Source organism: Alligator mississippiensis, chromosome 2 (genome assembly GCF_030867095.1).
Source record: "Alligator mississippiensis isolate rAllMis1 chromosome 2, rAllMis1, whole genome shotgun sequence".
Taxonomy (NCBI): Eukaryota; Metazoa; Chordata; order Crocodylia; family Alligatoridae; genus Alligator; species Alligator mississippiensis.
Genome location: NC_081825.1, coordinates 209221548 through 209247540, shown reverse-complemented (window position 1 = coordinate 209247540; position 25993 = coordinate 209221548). Strand labels below are relative to the sequence as shown.

At 44.1% G+C, this 25993-nt stretch overlaps 1 protein-coding gene across 2 annotated transcripts in view; it reads right to left on the bottom strand.

The window, feature by feature from the left end:
• Nucleotides 1-20416, bottom strand: part of LGR4 (leucine rich repeat containing G protein-coupled receptor 4) — a 118421-nt gene extending 98005 nt beyond the window's left edge. For both annotated transcript variants that reach the window (XM_006260667.4, XM_019476898.2), the window contains exon 1: nt 19845-20416. In XM_006260667.4, coding sequence (XP_006260729.2) covers nt 19845-20032 — 188 coding nt within the window. In that variant the 5' untranslated portion in view covers nt 20033-20416. The remainder of the gene's footprint in view (nt 1-19844) is intronic.
• Nucleotides 20417-25993: the final 5577 nt, after the last annotated feature.

The window sequence follows — 25993 nt, the reverse complement described above, 5'->3', positions numbered from 1 at the left end:
AACTCAAGCAAGTCTCCAGCCTGCACCGTGACCATCTCGGTGTAAGTAAACAATCTGAAAACCAACCGTTACGTGTCTGTGCCTAATTCTAGCTCAGCGCCCGCCCTCTCCGACCCGGCCTGCCCAGGCTGCCGGCCACAGCCTGCGTGCAGAGCGACGAAAAGGGCCTGGGGTCTGACCCGGCCCGCACAGTTATTTGCTTCCAGGGCTTGAGTCCTTAGGATTCACATTTTCATTTCCACCCTCCCTCCCCCATAAACCAGATTGGCTAGAAATGTACTTTAAAGACAGGAAGGAAAAGAAAAGAAACAGTAAAGCTAAGATTCAGATACACCACCATAATTTCCTACCCTGCGACTATGAAAAAAGGACCCAAAAATCTCAGAACTAATGATTAAATCGGAGGAGGCAGCTATACTAGCATTATGCAGCACTCTATTGAGATTAAACCAAGAATTCATAAATTGCAAGGAGACAGTTACATACATATTAAGAAAAGCCAATTATATGCACAGATGTGCCCCTGGTTTGACCTTAGTCTTGATATAAAAGTGCCACAAGTTGTGCATCAAGCAAATTTTGCTAGTCTACTAACTCAACCTTACAGCTTTGAACTTCCCAACACAAAAATACAGATGTATTAAAAAAATGCACATAAAAATCTCTCTCATGGTTGGGATGAAACAAATAGAAAATGAGTAAATGAAACAATGAAACAAATTAACTCTGAGCAAGTGTCAGATTTATCATTTTATTTATATAAGTATTTTGTGGACCTTAGAGAGAGAGAGAGAGAGAGAGAGAAAACCAATTCCTTTGGAAGGAAAAAATGTAGCCCCAGAGTTTCCCCACATATTCATAAAAACAGTCACGTGCTGTATTAATTTAATCATAATTTTGGAAGGCTTGTATCACACATTCATCTTATAGAAAAGTAATTCTATTTTACCACATAAACATTTACGACTAAACTAAAAAAAATTGCACGAACACACTGAATAGTAAAGAGCTCAGAAAATAACAGATTTTTATTTTCTAACCTAATTTTGGAATGGTTTTGCTCACAGCACGAGAGCATGTTTCCTATAGTTTAACAAAAGCCATGCCTGGTACAGGCTGATGCTTTCATTCATTTCTTGGAGTTCTGTTGTTGTTGTTTAAGTTAACAGGGACAATCTAGGACACAAATTTAACACATCTATCAACTGGTCTTCAGGAACTGAGGCCTAACATACTATGTTAATGGTATAAATTAGGTTTCTAAGGCAGCTTCAGGCACTGCCTTGTTTGGTATTGTTTACTGAGCAACAATGTTTCTCCAAACAAACTAATGCGCAAGAGGGTAAAGGGCAGTGAAGGTAATTACTGGAAGGAAATCCCTCACTAAGCAAGAAAGGAATCATTAAGCCTGTGCATACTAAATCACATCAGGAAAGTTAAAAATGAGGTAATCAAGTATAAATGATACCCAAACCTACCTACAAGATTCTTAAAAGGAAATTAAGGCAGTGGGTAACCTAAACTATGGCTGTTTAAACAAAACACAGTTATAGGATCCCGCAGCTACATTCACTGTCAAAATTCATAGGCTTCCTACACCCAAGAAGCATTGGTTAACCAAGTCGTTCAGATATGTGCTGAAGCCCAACTATATAAGCTAGATTCAAAATTAATAAGCAAAAAGTAAATAATCTCTACAGATATCTTTTAAAATGCACACAATGCCACCATGGCTTTCAAAATGTTTGAAATGCTTGCTTGGCCTTCAGGCTGGAGCTGTATTTTAAGGGTTATTTTGATTAATTAAACGTAGCATGTGGAAATAAATGTGCTGAGTTCTAGTCAACTCCTTCCTCCAATGCCTTGGGCTATACTGCAGAAAGTGTAATGAAAGGCACTTGCGCAATCTTGGAGGGCTCCTGCGGAATAGCAGGAACAGAATTCTCTCATTTTAAACAAGCTGCAATTCTGAAATAAAAATATCTATTAAGGGTTTAGCAAGACATTATAAAACAAAGATTATGTTCAATGCTCTTCACTGCTACCTTTGAGATAACCTGAAAATACTTTTCTTAATACAGGCAAGAAATACTTCTCTCACACAAAGCAGGAAGGACCTCTGTATTTCTAAAACCCTTTGTATTTTAAAAGATGTTACAAAGAAACTTCTCATTATTAAGGTTCTTTAAGGGTATAATCAAAAAATTAACTGATACCTATTCCTTTGGATTGAGCCCTGGAAACTAACCATGATGCTCTCTATCTGTCAATTTATATCATTCAGAAGTTGAGAGATTCATTAGAGAATGAGCAGAGAAAATTAAGGAATCAAGTTGCCACAACAAGGTAATGAAATAGAAAAGTCATTATCCGTTTGAAAATAGCAGACATTAAGTCGTGATACAGCCTTGAGCACTGAAACAGAAATATGAACCAGGAGACTAGGATTAACCTCTGTTTTAGACACCGTGGGAGCTCTACCATCCAGACAAGTATTCAGCAGAGAGTGGGTGAAGAATTTTCTGTTTACTTAAAAAACGCTTATTAATTAAAAATCATTTGGATTGCATCATGTGGGAATAAACGTACTGATATTTATCCCTCCCATGCATAACAGTTGGACCATGCTATGAGCACTCTGAATGAACCCAAGTAATATTTGAATTTAAAGACTAGAAAGACCTACCACATCATTGATTCTTAAGATATTCAAGTGTCCTCACTTCTCCACTTGAATTGCCCATTCTCTCAAAAGCAGAAGCCCCTTTTGCAATAGTTTAAAAGGGACTCAACAAATTTGAAATGTAAGTTAAAAAAAAAAGAGAGAAACACATGAGATTAAGTGCAGGGGACATCTGTCATGGGTCTCCTCTGATTCAACTAATTTATGCAATGTCATAATCATGTTTCTATTTTTAGTTCAGATTATTTCATCTGAAAGACGCAATGTGGCAGGGCACCTCAGTGCCTGCTCCTAGAGAGGAGAAACTGCCAGGGAGAGAGAGAGAGAGAGAGTGCCCTGGCAGGTTATAACAAGCCCAGCTGAGGGTTGCCAGGGTAACAAACGCAGCTGTGGGTTGCCGGAGCAACTAAGGGGAGCCAGCTGCCTGTAGGGGGCAGGGCCTGGCCCTTATAAAGCCCAGGGCTGAGGCCAAGCTGGCAGTTCTCTGCCAGCAGCTGAAGAGGTAGGAGCTTCCTCAGCTGAGAGATGGGTAGAAGCCCGATGGCCAGTACAGCTCATGAGAGCTCTGAAGGTTGGAGTAATGGTGTTAAGTTATAGTCAGGCAGCTTACTTTGTAGTGGCTAGGTGCCATAGGTTTTAGTTGTAGCCAGGAGGCTTGCAGTATGTGTTGTGGTTGTTTATTACATCGGAGGTCTGGGTGAGGCTGTAGGGGTTGGAGGAGGCCTCATAGGGACCCCATAGGGGTGGGGTGCCCCAGCGCCAGTGAAGGTGCAGTCTAGCGCCAAGAGGGCGCATTATCCTCATAGGGACCCCAGAGAGTGTGGGGTGCCCTAGCGCCAAGAAGGCGCATTATCCTTATATGGGAACCCTAGTGGTATGGGGGGCACCAGCGCCTGAGTGAGGGCACAGTACTTTAAGGGGGAACCCCAGTGGTATGGGGACCCCGGTGCCAGTGAGGGCGCAGTGCCAATGCAGGCTCAGCTTACAGTAAGGAGCACAACCAGTGGGTTGCGGGTGGGGAACAAAGACCCCGGGTTGTGTGCGGGGTATGTAGACCCCAGCCCCAGAGCGGGGCAGCATTGAGAAGCCCAAGGTGGGTACGGCAAGCCCCAAGGGGGGGGGGGGGGGAGCGCCATATTGGACTATTGAGAAGCCCTAGTGTAGACACGGAGAGCCTGAAGAGGGGGAGCGCCATATTAGGAAGCCCAGGACAGGCGCAGCAGACTCCAGCAAGGGCATCACTTGCGGGGTGCAGACCCCAGCCCCAAGGAGGGGCGATTACCGAGGAGCCCGAGAAGGGCGTAGTAGACCCGGGTGAAGGCTAGCACTGCAGAAAAACCCAAGACAAGGGCAAGGTGCTGCGGCTGTCCCCGGCAAAAAGGGATAGCAGCGCGGTGAGCCCAAAAGACCGGTGGTTCGACAGGAAGTCCCAGAGGGGACAGGAGTCCCAGTGAGGGACATTGTGTTAGAGAGAGCCCAGGAAGGGGCACTAGTGTAGACACATATGGGGAAGGCTCAAGAGTGGGCTAGATTATAGAAGAAGGGCCCGGGAAGCGGGCGTGCAGACACACCAACATCTATTACATCTGCGAGGCGTGGTATTAGGGGTGGTAGGAGCCACGCGTAGCCCATAAGGCTAGGGTGCCTGGGGAGCACCCATTACACTGGGAGACCACAGGAGTCCGGAAGGACCGCGGGGACAGAGGTCCCGAGTAGCCGTGCCCAGGGAGTCATAGGCAGCCTCCCAACCTTATATTTACCAGCAAGATGTGGTGGGTGAGAATAAAAGGGTGCCTTAGGCCGGCCTTGACACAGAGCGAGGGACCTTGAGGAGATCACGGCCCTCCTGCAGGACCTCGCCGTGACACGCAAATATAGGGAACTGACTATATATAGGATCTGTAGCAAACCAGGTCTCAGATTTAAACTGACATGGCTGCCTGCACTCAAAAAATGAACTGACAACCCAAGCTACTGATGCAACTCAGATGCCTATTTTTTACCTCTTGAAAAGACCCAGGGGATGGACATACATGCGACGCTGTAGTGATGAGCTACGGCAACATAGCGTTGGTAGGCACTAACCATGACACTGCCACTACTGCACAGTAGCATCAAAAATGACCCATGTGCCACCAGGACTGTGCAATACCAATGGGTACTGCATAGTGATTTAGTACTTGCTGAAGTACTAAATAACTGCATAGTACCAGCTACACAGTCAGTGCCACACGGAGATGCACCCAGGGAGTACATTAAAGAACAGCAATTCGATGGTGATGCCAGTCTAGAATGTGCATATAGGAGGGAAGATGCAAAGAACATATATGTACAAAAACTTATTGGATTTAAAGCATTCTTTCAGGTACCCCTTGAACATTTCCATCAGACAACACAAACACTAATGGCTTTACCATCTCCATATCAATGACTCATCGTACCCCTTTTCTGGCCATGGCTAATGACACCACACCCAGATAGATTATGCAAACAGGGATGCATAAATCCAGCTGTACAGTGAACCATACTGAGGGGAAGGAAACAAAGCAAGGTGCGAAGTCTGATGATCCACAACAATTCAGTGTCCCACAGTGCTGTGATGTCTGCTGTGTACTGCAGAACATGACTGTGTGAAAGAAAATAGAAAACTTAAGAACAAGAGTGAAGAGGCAGTGGAATTTGTAACACCCAAGCAAGCAAACTCTTCCATCTGAGGTCAGCAGGATGTCCAAGTTAGGAGCACTCAGGCACACCCTTTCAAAACATTAGCTGGACAAGAACAGTAAACTCAATATTACCCCTTTGCTGTTTTATGAGTCACTTACAACTATGTTCATCAGTAGAATGAAGTTCACTGAGTGATTCAGATTGACTTGATAGGGCAGTACTTACTAGCAATTCATGCCAAGTGCTTGTTAAAGTTTTAACACTACGCTCTTAATGATTTGACGCATTTTATGTTCTTTCGCTTTCTTAATGATTTATAAGTTATGATAGTATACAAAGAGGAAGTTTATTAGGGGTGTCAACTGATCTTGTATTGATATTAAGTAGGAGCTGCCCAAATACCAAGTTGCAAAGAGCTTTCCCAGAAAGAACCCTATACACAAACGAGCTTCCAGGCACCTGTGCTCCTCAGCCTCAGGCTAGCTAGCAACATGCTCCTAGGAAGGCCTCCTGTAAGACTTGTAGGTGACAGAGAACAAGGTAAGATGTCAATCACAGTGAAAATAGCTAATGACAGAGCTCCACAGAACGTGCAGCACCATTTCCACAGGTATGTAGCTTCTAGGAAACCTTGTGTCCCATGTAGCAGAGTTCAGAAAGTGGAACTGTGTCTAGTTCAAGAGATGGTATTAGAAGACTATATGCACTGCTCACACTATAATGCTAGTGACCCCCATTCAAATTGATACTGCAATGTTCACAAAAAAGCCTATGAGCATGTGCGTAGGCATTATATTATACACACACACTAGTTTGTGCATGTGTGCATATATAACATGACAAGAAATTTAAAATGCTAAAAGGAACGTGCTGTTTTCATATTCCACAACTTCTCAAGTATAGATGAAGAGATAGTGATGGTCCCAAACGTAGGTTCTTGCATAGGAAGTTTGGTGCATTCAGCACGCAAGCCAGAAGTAAAGGCTTTGTGGGGTTATTCTGGATTTACTTGGATGGCCCAATATGTTGAGACAGTTTAAAACAGAGAGAAACTGATCAGTGAAGTATTCAAACATCAATGTCTTAAGTTGAAATTCTCAGGAGTATCCTGGTCTGTATCCCTTTAAGGCAATTCAAAATAAATGATTCATTGACCTACATATCCAAGAGATTTCACGTCTCTAGTAAACACTCAGCATGTTATAGTGCCAGCAGATTTGCACTTGGAATAGACACAATTTTTTTTATACCTAACAAGACTGGCACTGGTTCTGTAAAATATTAACAGTTTGGTCAACCTTAGCACATATATTAAAAGCAAGTGTTAAAATCAACAGTGTAAGAAAGCACCAACTGCCACGATTTCATAGTATAACAGATGACTAAAAGTCTGGGTCAGAGCTATTTCTCCCTACCTAGTAATTACTCATTCAAAACTTCCATAAAGACTTCTGCCTGAGCAAGTCCTCATACATAGGGGTCTACTCAGTTCAAGGCAGTGGCCAGCCAGTGTTGCAGGCATATCGTAATGCCAACTGCCATTTTTGAGGGCTTATCATGGCAGCCCTCCCCCTGTCCCACCAACACCTGATTGGCTGAGGGACCCCAGTGGCCCTGCCCCCCACCACCACTGATTGATGGAGGGGTGTCCATCAGACAGCCCCACCCCTCATTCCTGATTGGCTGAAGGCTGTCTGTCATGCAGCCCTGGCCCTCAGCTGACTGCTGGAGGGGATGAGGGCCACATGACAGGCAGCCCTGTCAGCCAATCAATGGCAAGGTTCAGGGATGGCAGCCATCTTGCTTGCTCAACTTCATGCAGGGAGCCCCCTTCATGCCAGGCTGCATGCCCAGGAGGACTGCTGGTTCCCACTGGGGAGCCAGCATTTTGTCTCCCCCCCCCCCCCGCATGAATTTTGCAGAGATTGCCCAATTCACAGTTCTATGAAGTCCCCACAATTGTGATTGGAGTAGCTCCCTAGTCACATACGACCAAACTTGCAATTCAAACTACTATACCTGTTAAAGCACCTTCAAAAAATTCTCACTTGGGGTAAATTTTCTGAAGTCCAGCTTTGGAATCTAAGTCTAACTTTCAAAACTGCCTGAAGAGACATGCAAGTCACTTCAGAAAATTGGACCTAAGCACCATCAAAAATAAAAGACAAAGGTAACATCTGCATGTAGGCAGCTAGCTAGCTAGCTAGCAGAGTTTGTTTTTCAAACTCTGAAATGCAGCTTCATCTTACCCTCATCCCCCGCCCCAGAAAATTATGTCATCTTTCCCCAGAAACACATTTTTCTCCCCTTTCTTGTTTGCATATCTTCTCTGAGAACAGAACAATACGAGACCTTAGCATTGACAAAAGTGTTACGAGGGCTTTCAACAGCAGCCTCTAGAGTTCTTAATCATTTAATTTTGAAGCCTGCTACAGACTGAACTTGATTTTGTCATTTTAGGAGTTATGCATGCAGAGTGATTGTAAAGCAACCCTTGAGGGGACACATCTACATATTCACCAGTATCATTTTTGCAAGTCACAGGTGGAAGAAACCTATACAACTTCTAAGCCCAGCCTCTGAAATCCATTACAGAATTGTTCCCAATATGTTTTATCCCAAGTCAATTTAATAAATGCTTCAAGCAACAGATGTCTACCATCTCTCCATGTAACTTAGGTCTACTGTCCAATAGTTTATGTAAAAGAGTTTCCATGATCAAATTCATATCTACATGTATTTGAACATAATGGAGCTCATCGATATTTCTGAAGCTGTGGGACAAGCTACTGACATCATTATAAATTCTTCAACAGGAATTCTTAGTACAGACAGTATCAGCTAGCCCTTTAGCATTTTATTCTGTATGCAGCTAAGGTTTGGTACACAAAGCACTGTGGTATCTTGCTTACTGAATGGTCTCTGGCTTCTCGTGTTTAGGATTTTTCTATAATCACAACCAGCTGCGCAAAATTTTTAAATAATTTTTTTCCAAAATTAACAGCGACTTTAAAGGCTTGAAATAAAACAAAAACGCACCAAAACACTCCACCACCGCAAAACAAGAAGACACTGAAGCAGCTGCAAATTAAAAAGAAACCACCTTAAAAGGACAGTTTGAGGAAACAAACTCTCCAATTTTGGCTGGCAACAGAGTTCAAAGTCCTACATGGGAAAAATTTCAGGGAATGGAGTCTCAAGCCTTGAAGAGAAACATATCTGAATGGGGGCAGGGAGGGAGAAGAGAGACTGGTAGGGATTTATACTCCAGCTCACTATGGACTCTCAAATTTTCCTTAGATAACATATACATTTGAACCTCAGCCCATTAAAATTCCAGTGTAAGATTCAACTTGGTGGCTTCAACCAGCCATATTTTGTACAACTCAGATTAATACAAGCACTTTCCTAGTCTAAAACCAGGATTTTTTTCCTAAATGGAAACTGATAAGTTTCTAGGTCCCTCCAATCATTCAAGGTGGAAAACAAGGCAGCTTCCACAGAATCATGCAGTTTTCATTCAAGCTGAAAGTACAGTTCAGCTCCACAAAAGGATTTAAGTAGAACAGGCCTCAGCACTGCCACACCTAACTTTCAGATTCCTTGATCCACAACCTGAATTAAATGCCTAAATGCCTTAGTGCCTCAGAATAGGATTCACAAAGTCAGCAGGCTGAGTAGGGGGAAGGGAGGCATTCCTAAACCAGTCAGTAGGAAACAGTGAAAAGAGAACTGCATCCAAACTAGACCTAGGTGCCTAACTTAGGGCTGCAGGTAGGCACCTTTGGGTAATTACGATTTACAACTCAAACCACTTCTCCAGCCCCCAACATGTAAGTGCTTAAGTCATCTTTTGAATGCAAAAAGACAGGATCACACTTCTTTAGAAAAGTAGTCAAAGGAAGAAGAGGAATAGTTCCCTGCCCCAAGGACAGTTCATGCATCTTGCACTAAAAAAAAATCTTTAGATAAAAAGCAGACAGCCCTGAGTGCAGGAATTAGAAACCAGGACTACCCTGTTCTCAGAGGAGAGCCCTCATGTCACCAGGACAAAGTCATCTGAAGTCACTTTTACTTGATCTCTACCCCCTGCATCCACTCTCACCTCCTGAACCTTGCGCTTCCTTTCCAGACAGTAGCTTAGTTTCAACAGAAATGGTCAGAAGATCCCCCATTCCAGCCTTGCCTCTTCCCTAGTAGACACATCCTTGAGATGCAAGTACGATGCACCCTAGGCCAAGATGGGCTTAGAACCCAAGTCTTTCACCTGAGTGAGTGATCTAACCACTGGCCTATTGTATAAAAGTTAGGTGTCACCACCTCCTCTGTTTCTGGCCATACGTTTGAATGGAACTAGTAATGGCTGTTGTGCTTCATAATGCATTCCATATTTCTGGAGTGTCTGGAGCATGTTGGACATGCTATGTACACACCCATCCTCTTAGATCTCTCAAAGAAATTAGGCACTGGGAATTCTAGTTTGGGACACCCCAGTGGACTTCCCAAGGAGATAAGCATTGGGACACTCAGCTATGGCAAGATGGCAGTAATTCTGCATGCATTTCACAGCTGAACTTTAGACACATAAGTAAGTTCTCTGGTCAAAACTAAGGTGCTCATGGGTCTCTCAAGCATTTAGCAGTTAGGTTTTATATATCGTGCCCTCAGACTTGTGCACCTAAATTCCACCTAAGAAGAACTTTAGGCACACAAATTTTGAGCCCTAAAGTGCTGGATGAAAGTTTTGTAAAACAAGGAGAGAGAGAGAGAGTTTATTAACCCAAATCCAGTTTAGAGTGCCAGGTAGGTCTGTATGAAGACAGTATATAAGGTACATATCTATCCTAACTAAGATCTATAGAGAGCATAAGCTTTCGTGAACTAGCAGCAACTTCACCAGATGCCATGAAAGGACAGCACAGAACAGTGTATTATAGTGAAGTGAGTGATTTGAATACAAAAAGGTGGGAAGGGTGGAGGGAGAGGAAGGGAAGGAAAGAGGAGAGGCAGTGCTGGGAGAGGCATACAGGCAAAAGTACCCATAGAAACAAGTAGGCCTGTATGTGAAAGCTATAGATTAAGAGGCCTTTCACCTTTGCAGCTGAACTGCCTACCCTCCAACATGCTAAGTCAGTAGTTAACTACGCAGCTGAACTACTCCCAGTATAGGAATTAAAAATGTATTAAATAGATTTTTAACAAATAACCCTCAAATAATTTAAAGACAAGAGAGGTAAATTCACTGAACATCGCCCTTCTCCACTTAACTATTTCAGATGCTCTGGTGACAAGCAATCCATCTCATTCTTCCCTAATCTTTTTTTAGCTTTTCTCATTCTTTAGTGATGGAACAGAACATCTAGGTTTCCTTATTACAATCCCAATGACTGAATGGTAACCCACTTGACAGAGTGGAGTACAATAGTACCCTCTCACTTTAAAAATTCAACACATTGAAGTGTTTGGTTCAGGTGACAGGGAATAATTGGTCCCATTTTGTGGCTTGAAAGGGGATGAAACGAATGTAAGGGGAGAAGGCTTCCCTAGGCATATTTCAGTGGGAGCTATGTATCTGTATTCATATCTTGCATATCTGCCAAGTAAATACCAAACATCAAATACTGACAACCACAGTGTCCAAATATTTCAAGAAAATTGTCACTTAGTATCATGTATCATTAAGGTTGAAATATGACCATAGGGTAGTCTGTTGTACGGTCACAACATTAATGTGGGACTGCTGAAATGGATTTGTTCTACATCTGGGATTCTGTTCCCACAGCAACATATACAGTGTCATGCGAAGTAACGTGACTTTGGCAAAAGCACCCTGATTACTAACAGCAAACGTTGTGGCTAACTTATCAATTCACCATGAAGTCTGAAGCCTGCAGCCCTCTGCCCTCACAGTCCTACTCCCTGTTTGCAAGGACGGGAATGAAATATTCCATATGTTTTCTTTGTCAGTAACATGGCTATTGAAAGCCCAGCCCTATTAGTCTCCCTGCTGAGGGACTGGGTCAAGCTATTCATGTGTAACCACACAGATGTCAAGAAGGTAATGGAAAAACTCCCAAACAAAAAAACAATTTTCACAGACAAAGTTATAAAATGACAAAGTTATAAAATGCACAACTGCATTTCAATGACAAAGTTATAAAATGCACAACTGCATTTCCAGCATTAAGTTAAACTAAACAGATTACTGCAAAGACTGTACACGTATTTATGAATTCATTGTTAATCACACTGTCATCTAAAAGTCTCAACACATTGTCTCAAAATGTTAAGCAAAACCATTCAGCAAGCTCATCGTTTTCCTATAGTTAGCTTATTAAAATACGAGTTATTACTCTTATTTTTGAGGAGGTAAAACGGAAGAACAGTGGTAAGGACAGTATACAACTGTTCATTTCTTAAAATCCTGATCCTTCAAGGCACTAAGCATTTCTCAGAAAGTGCTACACCAATTCAGATCATCACTGGGTTCGTCTTCACTAAGAAAGACTAGTTTTTCACAGCTGATAATAAATTTCAGTTGTCTCTTTGTAAAGACAGCACTTTATGTAGGCAGAGGCTGTTCCATATTGTGCAAGCTTGGATGGTTGGGATGTGGGCCTTCCCCTGGAATATTTAAAACAAATTTGCAAGGGAATTGCCACCCTACGCAAACGCATGACAAATTCCACAAGACTTGCAATAAGTTCCTCAAATATCTGAAGATCAGACTGAGTCAGAGACCTTGGAGGTCTCTGGTCAGATGCAAATTGTTTCTTTCAAAGTGGAATGCTGAAATCTTAAGGCTTGATATGAAAAAAACAAAAACAAAAACAAACCCTTTAAATTATCAGACCTCTGAAAGACTGTATATGCTATAGATCCAATTACTGTAGTTTTATAACCACCGATTTTTTATTTTTTTTAATCAAATATTCCCCAACATTCAGTTTCTCAGTCATTTATTTGTTTGGTTTTAAAAGGAAGCTCCAAGAGGCTTATAATCCTGCATAAAAACAGAACAAAAACAGAAAATCCTGCCATGTCTATTCTTCTTGTCTGGCCTGTTCAGACAGTGGCACAAACTGACTCCAGAGATAGCTGTGTCCAAGCTGACTGTGTAAGAAGAAAAGCTGGCACAATTAAGTGGGATTTAAGTGGGATTTCTGAGGCCTCTAGGAACTGGTGAGGGAAAAGACGAAAGTTATCTTGATGATAGCCCCACAAAGGAGATCTTGCTCTTTGAAAATGTATCCCACCTTTATATTGGGAGAATTCCATTCTGAAGTTACCCAAAGCACTTATATACCCTCAGCATAGCAGCTTGCTAACAGGACATGGCCATTCAGGTCACAAAATAAAGGCTATCACAGGCCTATGCTTCAATATTATCTCTCCTACCTTAAAGGCTGAACACAGACAAGGTCAGAATCACAAAATCAATTTGCTGTACATTACAGTGTCAAGTTTCCACAACAGTGGGAACCCTTTAAACATAATATGGCCCAATTTAAATGATGTACCTAGCTGTATTTAAAACTTGCTCAGTTCTTCACTTACGGCACAGGGAAAAAAACAAAACTTATTTTTTTTAACATTTGAATTGTGAAAAATGGATTGCCCTTATCCCTCAGTGTAACATTCATTATATGTTCCAGATGTCCTTGCTTAAAACAAACAAAAACCAATCTCATTTGTGTCTCCATTATTACATTACTTTCCAAATGCCTAAAGTCTGTGTTACACTTGATGTTCTCTCAACAATTGAACTCCACTGGACTTAGTTGCTCAGCAATTGAGTTAATGTGGTTTTATTACCCACCCTGGACAGGTATAGAAGTTATTTAAGGAAAAAAAAAATCTTATAGTCTAGAGTTTACAGCCCACAAATACATAATACCAGCAACATGAGGCTGACAGATACATAGTGATGTTTATACTTTCAGAAAACAAACATACATCTTTCCCAGATGTCATACCTAGTAGTCTACCCAACTCAAGGAGGCAGCTGGCTGATTTTGAGGGCAGATTGCGAAGCTGGCTGACATTTTTCGAGGACATATCGTGGCTGGGACCTCCGGTGGCCCTGTCCTCTGCCACTGATTGGTGGAGAGGGCTAGCCGCCATACAGCCCCACCCCTCACCAATGACTGGTGGAGAGGGGCAGGACCACACAACTCAGCCAATCAGTGGCTAGGGGTGGGGGCAGCAGCCATTTTGCCTGCTCACCTTCATGTTGGCAGCCTCCCTTCACCCTTCCCAGGGCAGGCTGGAAGGTATGCCATCCCAGCATAATTTAATTACACTTTCCAGGCCTTAATATGAGCCACCATATATGGTCCAAGCTAACAGAACTTAATCGTGTGCCATCAGAGGAGCTGGGCCACTGAATTCTACAGGAGTAGGCCTTGAAACAGCTTCTCATACATTTTCTTAGTGAGAACAATGGAGAGAGAGAGAGAGAGAGAGAAAATGAACATGTGAGGACCTTTAACCCTCCCCCCTTTCCTTTTCCTTCCACAAGAGCCTTCTGGCAACCACCATATTTTCTTGCATAAAACATGCACCCTTTTTCCAAAACCAGCTGATATAAAAGCACCCTCCCAGCGTGTGAGAGAGAAATATGGGTTCCCATGGGTGTAGAAATTTGGCAGCATGGGATCGGTGGCAGGTGGCAGTGATAATTGCCACGGCTCAGGGAGCCAATGCAATTAACGCCACCATAAACCCCTAATGCCAAATTTCCAGACTGGCCGGATCAGGCCAGCATGCAGGGTCCGCATGCGGCTCCTGACCCGATGGGCTGGCACATGGGATCAGTTCATAGCCAAACTCAGTGTATGACCCCAGACCCAGCACACCAGACTGGGCCAGCATGTGTGGTCGGTTCTCATGCTCCATCTGGTCCGGAGTTAGCAGCAGGCTCAGCTCCCTAGCCGCTGCTACTCACTTACTGGTACTACAAGATAATTTTTTTTTCTTTGTGCTGCCTTTCAAAAACAAAAGGAGCATATTACATTTTGGGACATGTTGCATGGGAAAAAAAAATACGGTATTTAAATACAAGTAGGCAGAGATAAGGAAAAGATGTAATGTATATCTAGCTGATTTAAAAAGTCATTTTAACAGCTGACATTAAAGCAAGCCAACAACACTTCTCTGCACGCAGATTGACAATATCTTATTGAGTGCACTGCATGAGGACTTGAAAAGTAGACATGAAAAATGAAGAAAGAGAGGCAGCAAGGTCCTGGGACAACAGCCTGCTGAGGCACCTAACATCCGCTAGGATGGCTGCTGGGGTTTTCTAACAGAGTATGGGCCCTGGGCTCAAACCGGATCCGTATTTATACCAGCCACCTGCTAATAAGGGTCTCATACGTTCCAGAAGAGGAACTTAGTCTTCTCCCATCAATCCTCCATCCATCTGCCCAGCCTCCTAGAAACAGAACAGGCTGTACTTCATTTTTCTCTTCTCCCTTCTGCCCACTGGAGAGGAAGAAAGGTTTCTAATGTTATAGCTTTGCCAAGCAGCAACAGAAGCACAAAGCTGATATGATTCTTGACTATATCACTGCTACCCACAGACATCCAGACAGCATTGTGGAAGCTTGTTAATTTTATTCTGATGGTTTTTTAAACTATTAGCAGCAGCAGAAACACGGGAGCCGTCTGCAGAGTTTGTAAAAAGTCTGCATCAGCTTATATTTCATTTTCAGAAAGGTTAACTTTGATAAAAAAAGTCTAGGTTTTCCAAAGGACCAAGAACCCAGCAGTTCCTATTCACTTTAGAAGTAGATGCTCTCAGCCCTGAAATCTAGGCCAGTACTTTACTCTGATAATGCTTAATCTCGCAAAAATTGATGGCTTAGACCTACTTTGGAAAACAAGGAAAGCTTCTCATGGATTTTTTTGAATCCCTGAATTAGCCTCAAGGTTTGGGGGTTCCCCCCCCCCCATTTTCAACAGATATTTACTAGTCAAAGCCTATCAAGAGCTAAAGGTAATGATTTACCAGTACACACTTGTTTAAACTAAAGTCCTGAAGTTTTTCACACCACAAACTTGATTTCAGTGCTCCCTGAAGTCACATGTATGAACCTTTGCTAGTCAGCGTCAAATAAGAAATGACATATGGCTGACAATAATGAGTTCAAGGTGCAAAAATAAGTGTCAAATGCCTGACAAATTAGGCACTGTGGTAAAGGCACTGAGTGTTGTGGGAAGAAGGGGAGCCAGACACCAGATTTGTTAGCAATTCTTTTCACACTTTTTATTTAACACCCACAAACCACCAAATATCTTCATCTTCTTGTGCACGATTTATAGTTGTATATTTCATACACTAAAAAAAAAAAAAAAAAAAAAAAAGACTGTCAGGTTAAAAAAAAAATTACACTTCTAAGGCTCCAATCCTGCAATCACATCTGCCTGAGGAACCCACAGTGAAGACAGCAGAACTTGACAGTCAAAGACGCTGTCCCCTAATTGAAATGGACATATCAGTCTGGATTTTGCAGGGTTCTTATCTACCAGGACCTACAAGAGTCCAGTTTAAGTCACTACTCATTTAGTACCATGGATGCAAGGCTCCATGTTCACAGACCAAGATGCAGATATAAGATGCTTAAAGCACCGACTGAGAAACAAAAATTAAAGATGAAATCTCATTTAATTCTTCACCATTTACACTGTTCCTTTAAATGTCAATAATGAACAATGAAAATATATTTAGTTGCATTTCAGTACCATGTCAGTTTTATTTTCCCCCCTCTTCTTGAGCATTATAGAAAGCAGGGGTTACATAAATACTAGGGTGGAATATTTATTCCTAAAGAACCATTGTTAATTTTTTTACATCATAAAACTATTTTCATTCATGCATCATCATCTCTATATTTTTTTAAAGAAAAAAAAAATGCTTTTCAATAAGTTAAACTGTACAGATAGTGTGCTTTAAAATAAGGATGCCTTTCCAATATCTGGAGGTTGGTGAGCTTTATCCCTTGCCATATACTAATAATGCCTTGACAAGGGAAAACCGAACAGCGTGCAACTGTAAAACCTTCAAACCTCTAATTAGATAAGACTTTTCTATCTCAGGAGCATTGTAATTATGCTACATTTTCAAGACTCAAGGTCATGTCTGGCCATACTTACTTCTCAGCAACCCCCCCTCTGTTAGGCAATGTTAATGCACATCCGCCAGCTTAAGAATCTTACACATCAGTAACCAGTAACTGAATCTGATTATATCTATATTTGCCTTATAGCCAATGCATCAACTATGACAACTTGCATTTACCTGCTCAGTCAGTGATAAAATACCAAATTAATATTATAAAAATACATGCCAGGACCAAGCAGAACTAGTAAAGTAACATTATAATCCTGTCAAATATACATTAATTCAGCAGAAATTACCTACTCTTACCAGATTCAAGCACAGCTGACAGAGCACACGAGACAAGAACATTACAAATCTCCAAGAAGATCATCTACTCCTCTCACATGCAGAGACATCTCGTTACCAACTAACTAGACTTTGCTCATTTTAAAAACACATCCTGAGCTTAAAACATCATTGTATGGTTTTAGAGTGCAGCATTGAATAAAATCTGGCACCATGACTAACAAAAATCAAGCAGAAGGCATGGTAGATGTGCACCTTATAGACTGTCAAAATCAGAACATTTCATTTTACATGTCTAGCATATCACTGGCAGGGATCTTCAGTGACCAACTGTATAGCTGGGAGAGCTGATGGACAAGCTTTTGAGCATAACCTTGTCCAACAGCTCTTCCAACTACACACTTGATCATCATCACTAAACAGCCTTGCCTCTCATATCACCTAGACCATCATATCATGGCAACAGAAAGAGTCCACCCCTACTATCATATCACTAGCATAAGTAACAGGGCTGGCTAAAGCAAGCAATGCTTTTCTGTGCAGTATATGAGAGAGAAAGGGAAGACTAAAATAAATATGCACAGTCAGAAAGGAAGGCATCTTAAAATAAGGAAACAATTGTAGATTTACTCAGCATAAGTAGAGAAACAGACATGTAATCACTAGCTTCTGCTCTTCTGCACATTGTGTGTTGGGCAGATACCAGGATGCCTAAGTTCTTGAAAACGCAGGCACAAGAACTGGCTAATTGTGAATTGAAACAACTACCTGAGCCCCCTCACCACCTCTACCCCCCTCACCCCCACCAAAAGGGGTGAGGGAAAGGAATGGCTAGTGTGGTAGAGGAAATAGAAGATTGTTTGGAATTTTAAGCTTAAGAAAAAAAAAAAAAAAAAAAATCTGCAAATGCCACATACAACCTTTGCTGAGCAAAGCCCCAGCCCCAAAGCCCTGTAAATGCCAGCCCCAGACATGATTTTCTGGAAATCAAGCAGAATAGAAAAAATAGTAAATTGTAAATAAAACTGTTTAGCAACCATATCTATATCACAGGTGTGGCTTTACTAACAGATTATAACCACTACAGACAATGAAGTAGTGTTACAGATATTCAAGGATGTAGCAGTTTTGTTTAATAAAAAAAAAAAAAATGTCAAAGCAAATAATCATAATTCCTTCTGCTTACAAAACATTCTGTACCAGAAAAAAAAAATATCTCGAAGCACTTTACAAAGTTTGGCAATATCTTCATTTTGCCTGTACAAAAATTAGGGCAGAGTGTTTAGTAGCTAGTTTTCAGTTGCACCAGAACTCAGTGGACAAACCAGAAACTTGATCTCTGGACTCCCTTCTCTAATCTCTTGAAACACCAAAGAAAAAGAAAGAGTTAAGTCACAGTATTACACGGTAGTGCAAGATCAAAAAGTACTACAAAACATTTGGGACTCAGTAACCTATCCTTACCAAACCCAAATGATTAAAAAAAAAAAAAGTCCATACAATCACATACATGGGGAAATGGACATTTTGCTAATACACAATTAATAAACAAGTGCTTCTAAAACTCTGACCATTCATGCTAAGTATACTTAATACTTATACTTTGTCACTCAATTATGTTTGGAAATAAGAGGACCAAAACAAAGAAAAAAATTAAAAATAATTCCAAGTGTACTCTGAACATTTATTTTGGCAAAAGCAGCTCAGTATTGATTGATGAGCGGGCATCATAAGTGAACGTAACGTGCACAGCAATGTGTTTTGCAAAAGTAGTGAAACTTTAGTAATACAAACCCTGAGCAAGGTCCACGCAATATCCTAGACTAGCCCTCTGCTATTAAATCTTTATGGAGGAGGAGTGGAGATTAGCAAAACTACCATATTGAAAGTTGTAAAGCCTTCTCCAGTCATCTCACTCTATGAGAGGAATGCTTATCCTTCAATTAAAATGTTGTTATAAAACTGTTGAACACTTAACATAAATGCCAACTGGCAACTCTTGCCTAGAGAGTGCTAACTCTCTCGGCGGGCCTTTAAGAAACTATCCTGAGAGAAAGCATGAGCTCTACCTCCTTAAACCAAATTCACAAGACTATTAAAAACATAAATAAAGCTGTATCCAAGAGACAGGCTCTCACAGGATTACATGTTGAAATGCATAACGTTCTGTACAACAGAACATTTTGGCATCCTTAATGAACATGTGCACCTACTGCAGAGAGGCAAGGAAGGCTTGGAAGAGGACAGTTCATCTTGCTAGTGAACCCACATTCAGGGTGGGGAAAAAAAAAAAAAAAAAAGAGCGTGGGACTTAGACTGCAAGGATGAGCACGTGGCGCTCAATCGCCCTTCACTCCTGACACACAGCCCAAGTTTAAGCATGCTCTAAAGAACACACGCGTGCTCATCTTCTTGCTGCCTTTCAAGACAGCCTTCCAAATGCAACCCAGGCAGTGCAAGCACCTGCCCCATTTCCTGCCTTTAATATTTACGTTGCATTTTTCCTCCTCTTTTTTTTTTTTTTTTTTTTTTAAACAGAGGCCACCTCATCTCTCTTGGCCTTGCATACGTGAGCAGCTAGTCACCTTAACCCTCTGCTGCCCAAATCCAGTTGAAAGTGAGCCCCTTTCCCTCTCTCTCCCTTTCCCAGCTTTCCACAGCTGCCATCTTACACGTCTGCTGCCTTAGGGACCTCGTCCCCACCTGGCTCCCCGCACCGTGACACCCCAGGAGACAGGCCAGCAAGCGTCCTGGCTTGCATCCTTCGGACTCGAGACAGCCTGGAGGGACGGGGACAATCCTCCTGCCACTTCCAAATGGCCAAGAACCCCCCACAAAACACAGCCCTTCCCCAGATGGTCAGGGGCCTCCCATCCCTGGGCAATACCCAAGGGAGCTCCCAGGCTCCTGCCTGGCCCTGACCTGCTGCGTCTGCCCTTCGGCAGGCTGGGCTCGGCCAACAAAGGGCGTTTGCGGGCTGCACCTGGGAGCCCGGGCTGCCCCTGCCTTCCCGGCCAGCTGCGGCCCCCACCCGCCCCGCACATCTGGCGGGAGCAGCCCCCGCCCGGTCTCGGCCGCACTCACAGGGCGTGGGTGAAGGCGCTGAGTCCGTCGGGCACGGCGGGCAGCCCGCGGCCGGAGCAATCCACTCCTCCGTCCCCATCGCAGCTGCAGGGCGCCGGGCAAGGCGCGGGGGAGGCTCCTCCGCTGGGCCCGGCCGAGCTGCCGAAGCCGCCCCAGGCGAGGAAGCCGAGCACAGCCAGGCACCGCATCGCGATCGTCGTCGTCCCCCGGCCCCGGCCGGCTCGGGTCCCTCGAGGGCGGCGGCAGCGGGTCGGGTCGCTCCGCTCTGCGCTGCTCAGCGCCCCGCGTCCTTCCCCGCCGCCGGCGGCTCCATGGACAAGCGGCGGCTCCTCCCCGGCCGGGCTCCGCTCAGGCGCGCAGGGCAGGCGCCCGGGGCTCGGACTCTGCCATCGCCGCTGCTGCCCTGCCTAGGGCCGGCCAGCCATGCCTGCCCTGCCCTGCCCTGCCCCGCTCCCACTCCTGCTCCCCACCAGCCGCTGCCGCAGCCGTCGGCTCCTTTTTCCTTCTAGGGCTGCGCGCTACAGCTCCGAGCCCCGCCGTCGCCGCTGCCCTATGCAAAGCAACGAGGTGCATATGCTAATAGCCAGGCTCTGCCAGCGCCCGCATTGGTGCAGACGAATTCTCAGCCTGGTTAATATGCAAAGAGGTGCCTGGCCGCATCCAATGGGCGCGGGGCGCTGCGGGACGTGAATCGCTCGCTGGGCGTTCCGCCGGCCAATGAGGGTGGCGGGTTGGGCCCAGTGGGATCCCTGCGCTGGCCGGATTGGCAGGTCAAGGTTAGGCACAGGGCAGCAGAGGGGATGAGGTGTGGAGTTGGCTGGGGAGGGACACCCACATACACAAGCTTGGTTCTTCTTCATTCCAAGAAGGGATGGACAGAATGACACAGACTGACAGACACACACACACACACACACCGAGAAGCTTGGTTCCTCTTTATTCCAGGAAGGGATGGACAGATGGCCATGGATAGGAACACGCACACACCTAGAAGCTTGGTTTCTCTTCATTCCAAGAAGGGAGGGACAGATGGGCTAGGGACAGAAGTTACACATAAACAGGTTTAAGTGATCAGAAACTGGCTTAAACCTGTAGCACAACAGAAGCTCAGTGCACATAAACCAGTTTCAAAATGGCTGAAACTAATTTAAGATAAATCTGGTTGTAGTATCAGTAGGGTGGCCATTCATCCGGTTTTATAGGGGACAGCCCAATTTTCTGCTTCTCTCTCCTATAGATATGAAACCGGACGCCTTCATGTCCTCTATTTTCCTCTGCAGACTTCCACCAGTCTGACATAAAGGCACCCAGTTTCATATCAATAGGGCAGAGAACAGAGCAGCAGTAAACCAGGCTGTCCTCTATAAAACCGGACGAATGGCCACCCTAAGTATCGGACTTAACTGATTTGGGTCAAACTGATTTCTGACACTTCTGTCCCAGACCCCTTCCTGGTTCAAGTTAAATCAGTCCCGCATCATCCCAGCATGCTCTGTAGCCCTGGGCTGGGTTGTGCTGTCTGCTCCAGAGAGCAGGGCTGGCCCCGTCCCCCTCCTCCCTAGCTGGAGCAGTGAGAGTTGGCTGACAAGCCAGAGCTGGGGGTAGGGGGGACAAGCCTGGCTGGGGATGTAGCCCAGTTTGCAAGGGGAAGGGGCACTGTGCACCCCTCACCCTGCTCCAGGCAAACCCCAGCTGGGGGCTAGGGACAGGGAGGGGGGTTAAACACCCTTTCCCCTGCTCAAACTTACTGCTGGCTGCAACTGTGGACTACAAATCCCAGAGGCACCTGGAAGCAGGAAGAGGAAGTGATGAGCAACCCTGCAGAGTCCTGCTGCTGTAATTCTGGACTGCAAATCCCATAGACCTGGGGGCCAGCAGGAAGAGGTATTGAACACAGCCAGAGAGAGCTGTGCTCTAGTGCCCTTCTGGCCTGAGCCACTGTAGGCATGTGGCTGTGTTTCCTGAATCAAAGGTCTGTTCACTTACACTAATCTGCAAAGACTGAATTGATTCAGTCTCCGGCTTTTTGATTGTCTGTATCTAGCCATGGACACACACATTCACTCTCTTCCACTCCATTTCTAGGGGCTATATTAGATGTGACCTAGGATTCTTATTCAAACCCAACTACTTCTTTCTAAACATTTGTTTTCACACAATCTACAACCCAACCTGCCAAATGCTACTGCACCTCATGACAACCTCAGTGCCAGACTGAGGCCTCACTCTCCTCCCATTTTGTAGACATTTCTGCATAAAGCAATCATTTTACTCTTGGCCTGGAGAAGGATTTTAAAAAATGCAAGTACAAATAGAAAAATCACAAGAGAATTGAGAGGAAAATGGAGGAGCAGATATGGCATTTTCATGTAACATATAAATATTACACCATGGGACACTGGCAGAACTGAAGATGTCCTACCACAGGGATGGCTACATTGAAGCACATATGCCAAAAACGGTACAGGCAGCCTCTGCATGTAGAAAGCAGCAGACAGGAAAGGAGCAGGGAGCACAGCAGATAGGGCAGGAAGCAGAAGGCAGAGCAGGGTAGGGGAAGGAGCTCAGATTGGCACTTAGGAAGTCAGCTGGGCTAACATGGCACTCCACTATCCCCTTCTACCAAGAGTACTCCTGGTTCCTGTAAAGTAGCAGGAAGGATTCAGCATTTTTTCCAACTATTTAGTTGGTCTAATAAAAGATATCAGATTTACCCAAAGAACCTTGCCTGCCTAATAAGTATTCAACATTCTCAAGTATCCAGGAGACACAATACCTCTTCTGAACATGTATTTTAGAAAAATTTAATTGGCTATTTCAGGTCAACTGTGGTCATAGGAGAGACAGACTGTTTTTGTTTGGTTGGTTGGTTAGTTTGGGGTTTTCTTTTAATAAAAAATAAGACAGTATGATCAGAGAACTCTGAAAAGGAAAGTAAAACTTGGAAAAGTAAAATTAGTCCTAATCATGGCTCTGCCACAGATTTGCTATATGGCCTTAGTGAAGTCACTTCACCTCCTGCCTGTTCCTTTATCTGTACATGAGATATAATACTTTCCCATTTTCCTAACAGAATTATTGTGAGGTTTAATTAATTAATGCCAGTAGAGCAAGTTGAATATATAAATTCAGGATAGTAAAGTAAAAAGTGTAAAATCAAATGTAAGTTGGATTTCAAGATTAATTGGGAAAAAATAGAATGACTTCTACAGAGTACATATGCCATTTACAGAGCAGACATTTGTATTAGTGAAGGCAAGGGGATTTGAATTCAGTATTCACTAAAACAAAAATGGCTCATGTAACAGGATGGCGAATCAGGTTATGAATCAATTACTGGAAGCAGCAAAGGCCCAAATCAATAGCTAAATAGGAGGTGCTGGGTGCTGTTCACAAGACCTTCTGAAATTGGCACAGGCAAGGAATCTTAATCTACACAGATCTTGCTGAAAGAAAAAGACTTCTTTAAACATGGAGAGAAAAGGAAAAAAAAGTTCTGTTAAAAGATAGCCCAGCTTCTGCATTATAAAGAATATATTCATCAGTGCATCAAGAAAAAAAACTGTTATTGAACAGAAATGGTATTTTAGTGATCAGATTAAATGTCTTTCAATGTACAGTGAGGTAGTTTTACAAATATTAGAAGAGTAGAGAAACTTTCTTGGGGGACTGAAGAACAGCAGAAGAAAGCAATAGAGAAGAACGCTGAAAGAAACAGAACATGGCAGAAATAACTAGGGCTTGCTCTCACAGGTAGAAAGTGCAAAAAGTTTTTTAAGCCAACCTGATTTTTAATCCTTCAGGTCTCCTTGTATGCTTTTATTGCCTCTCACAAAAAAATCATTATTGAAGTAATTATTAATGCCCCCAAAGCATTAATAGGGTTGACCAAATGTTGTGTGATGGTGACTGTTGTGATTATTGGTCATGGGAGGAGGGAATGTATGATTTAGGATTTAAAGAAGGGGTTTCAAATGTAGGATTCCTGGGTTTCTAATTCTACCACACATGCACACAGTGAAGGCCTGAGCCAATGCCCACTGAAGTCAATGGAGTCTTCAGTTTTCGTTTGAATCTGGCCATAATGCTGACTGGCCCTAAAAACTGCTCTAACAGTGAGTATGTAAGCAGACACATGTCTGTGCCAAAACCCAGTGAAATCAGAGCTCTGTGCAGGTGCAGGATTCCACCTATATGCATCTCACTGCAGCACTGAGGCCAAATGTCTTTGCTTACATTCATTTTAAAAGCTCATCATGCTATTACTCATCATAACAACCTACAGGTTGGATCACAAGTTATGGTGGGGAGGATTTGGAGGGTGACACCAGGAAGCTCCACGTGCCTGGAGAATTTTGCAATAGCAATTTTCCAATACAGTGCAACTCGTGGCTGTAAGCAGCACTGCGTACAGCACACGTAAAATAAAGATCCAAGTTGTTGCAGACCAAATGGAGTCCCTTTATTATTGCACAGAGCTCAATTGCACATAAGTGTTGTGAGGCTTAACTACATGCTCATATTGCAATCAACTGTGTGGGCAGACCACTGCATATTTGCAGAACTCCACTGATTCTGGCAGTGCTCCACAGGGTAATAGAAAAGCCCACCTACCCAACATACATTACAAGGTCAGTGTCTTATGGTGCTGTGGATGAAAAGAACTAAGTAGTATTCTATAAGTGTGGGCATATTTCTTTCTTAATGTTGTTTAAATAATGCCATGAATATACACAGTGCTGGACAAAAGGTGAATTAAGCTAAACAAGCAGCAGATTCTCATCTGGACGTGTTTATAGTCTGAAGGCAAAAAGAACACGTAAGAGGTTAGTGCAAATGCAGAACACACAGAGAGTGCATGTGGTTATTACAGCAAGAATAAATGTGTTTTCAGAAGGTTTTGAAGGAAGTGAGGAACAAACTATACAAGGGAGGTTGCCAGGGCAAATTTGGCCAACATTTTAAGGTTTTATATGAAGATTTTGTACAAAAAGCTACTCCTAGGAACCAAATGGGAAAAATGTAAAAATAATCAGAATTGTAATGCTTTTGTATTGTGGGCTTTATAGACACAGTTGAAACCCTGCAGTGGAAACCCCCCTGTGTCCCCACTAGCTCTTGAGCTATCCCTCCAAAACTGCAAACTGATCAATGCAAGCTCAGGAATCCTCTGCATGGATCTTATTGCAAGACAGGGCCTAATGTAAGGCCAGGTATGACAAGTAAGCAAGCAGTACAGACAACCGAGGGAATAGAGGAGAGAAGGCACAGATGGTTGTGATAGACATGCCATTGCATACCACAGACCAGTGGTTGTCAACTAGGGATATGTGTACCCCTAGGAGTACTTAAAAGCGTCATAGGGGTACAAAGAACTCCATATGCATGCAGGCAGCCACACAGCAGCACGCAAGCAGCCAGAAGCACAGCCCAGCCATGTGAAGAGCAGCCTGCTCCAGCTGGTAAATTGGTTGTGGGTGGAGGGAATGGGGCTGGGGATAGGGCGAGACTGAGCTGCACAGGGGGTGAAGGGGGTGGCTCCCTCCGCTACGTGCAACCTGGGAGGGTATGGGGGGGTGCCCCCAGATCTGGGGAGGGGTGGGGCGGAATGGGGCTGGGGCTACACCAGGCTGTTCCCAGTAGGGGGCTGGGACTGTGGGACGGGCTGTGCTCAGGGCGGGTGGTGGCATGGCTGGGAAAGGGCTGGGGGGTGCTACAGTGAATTTTGGGGTGGCTGCAGTCCCCCCTGTAGCCCCTCTCCTGTAGGCCCCCCAAGGTGAGGGAGGGAGTCGGGCTGGGACTGGGGCTAGAGCAGAGTCAGGCACTGCCCAGCCAGGGTAGAGCATGGGACAGAGACCTGGGGGGGGGGGGCTGCAGCCACTCCAGAATTCACCATAGCACCCCCAACCCTGCTCTCAGCACCACGGCTGCCCTCCCCCTCCCTCCGCACAGCTCAGTCCTGTGCTCCACCCTGGAAGGACAGCCCCTGCCCCAGCCCTACTCTCTCCCCCACCACTGGGGCCTTGATCTGCCTCCCGCCCTTCCCTGCAGTAGTAGCCCACCCTGCCCTAAGTGCAGACCTAAGGGCACACAGACCCCTATGCCCTCCCGGGGTGCACGCAGCCGCAGGAGCCACCCCACCTCCCTGT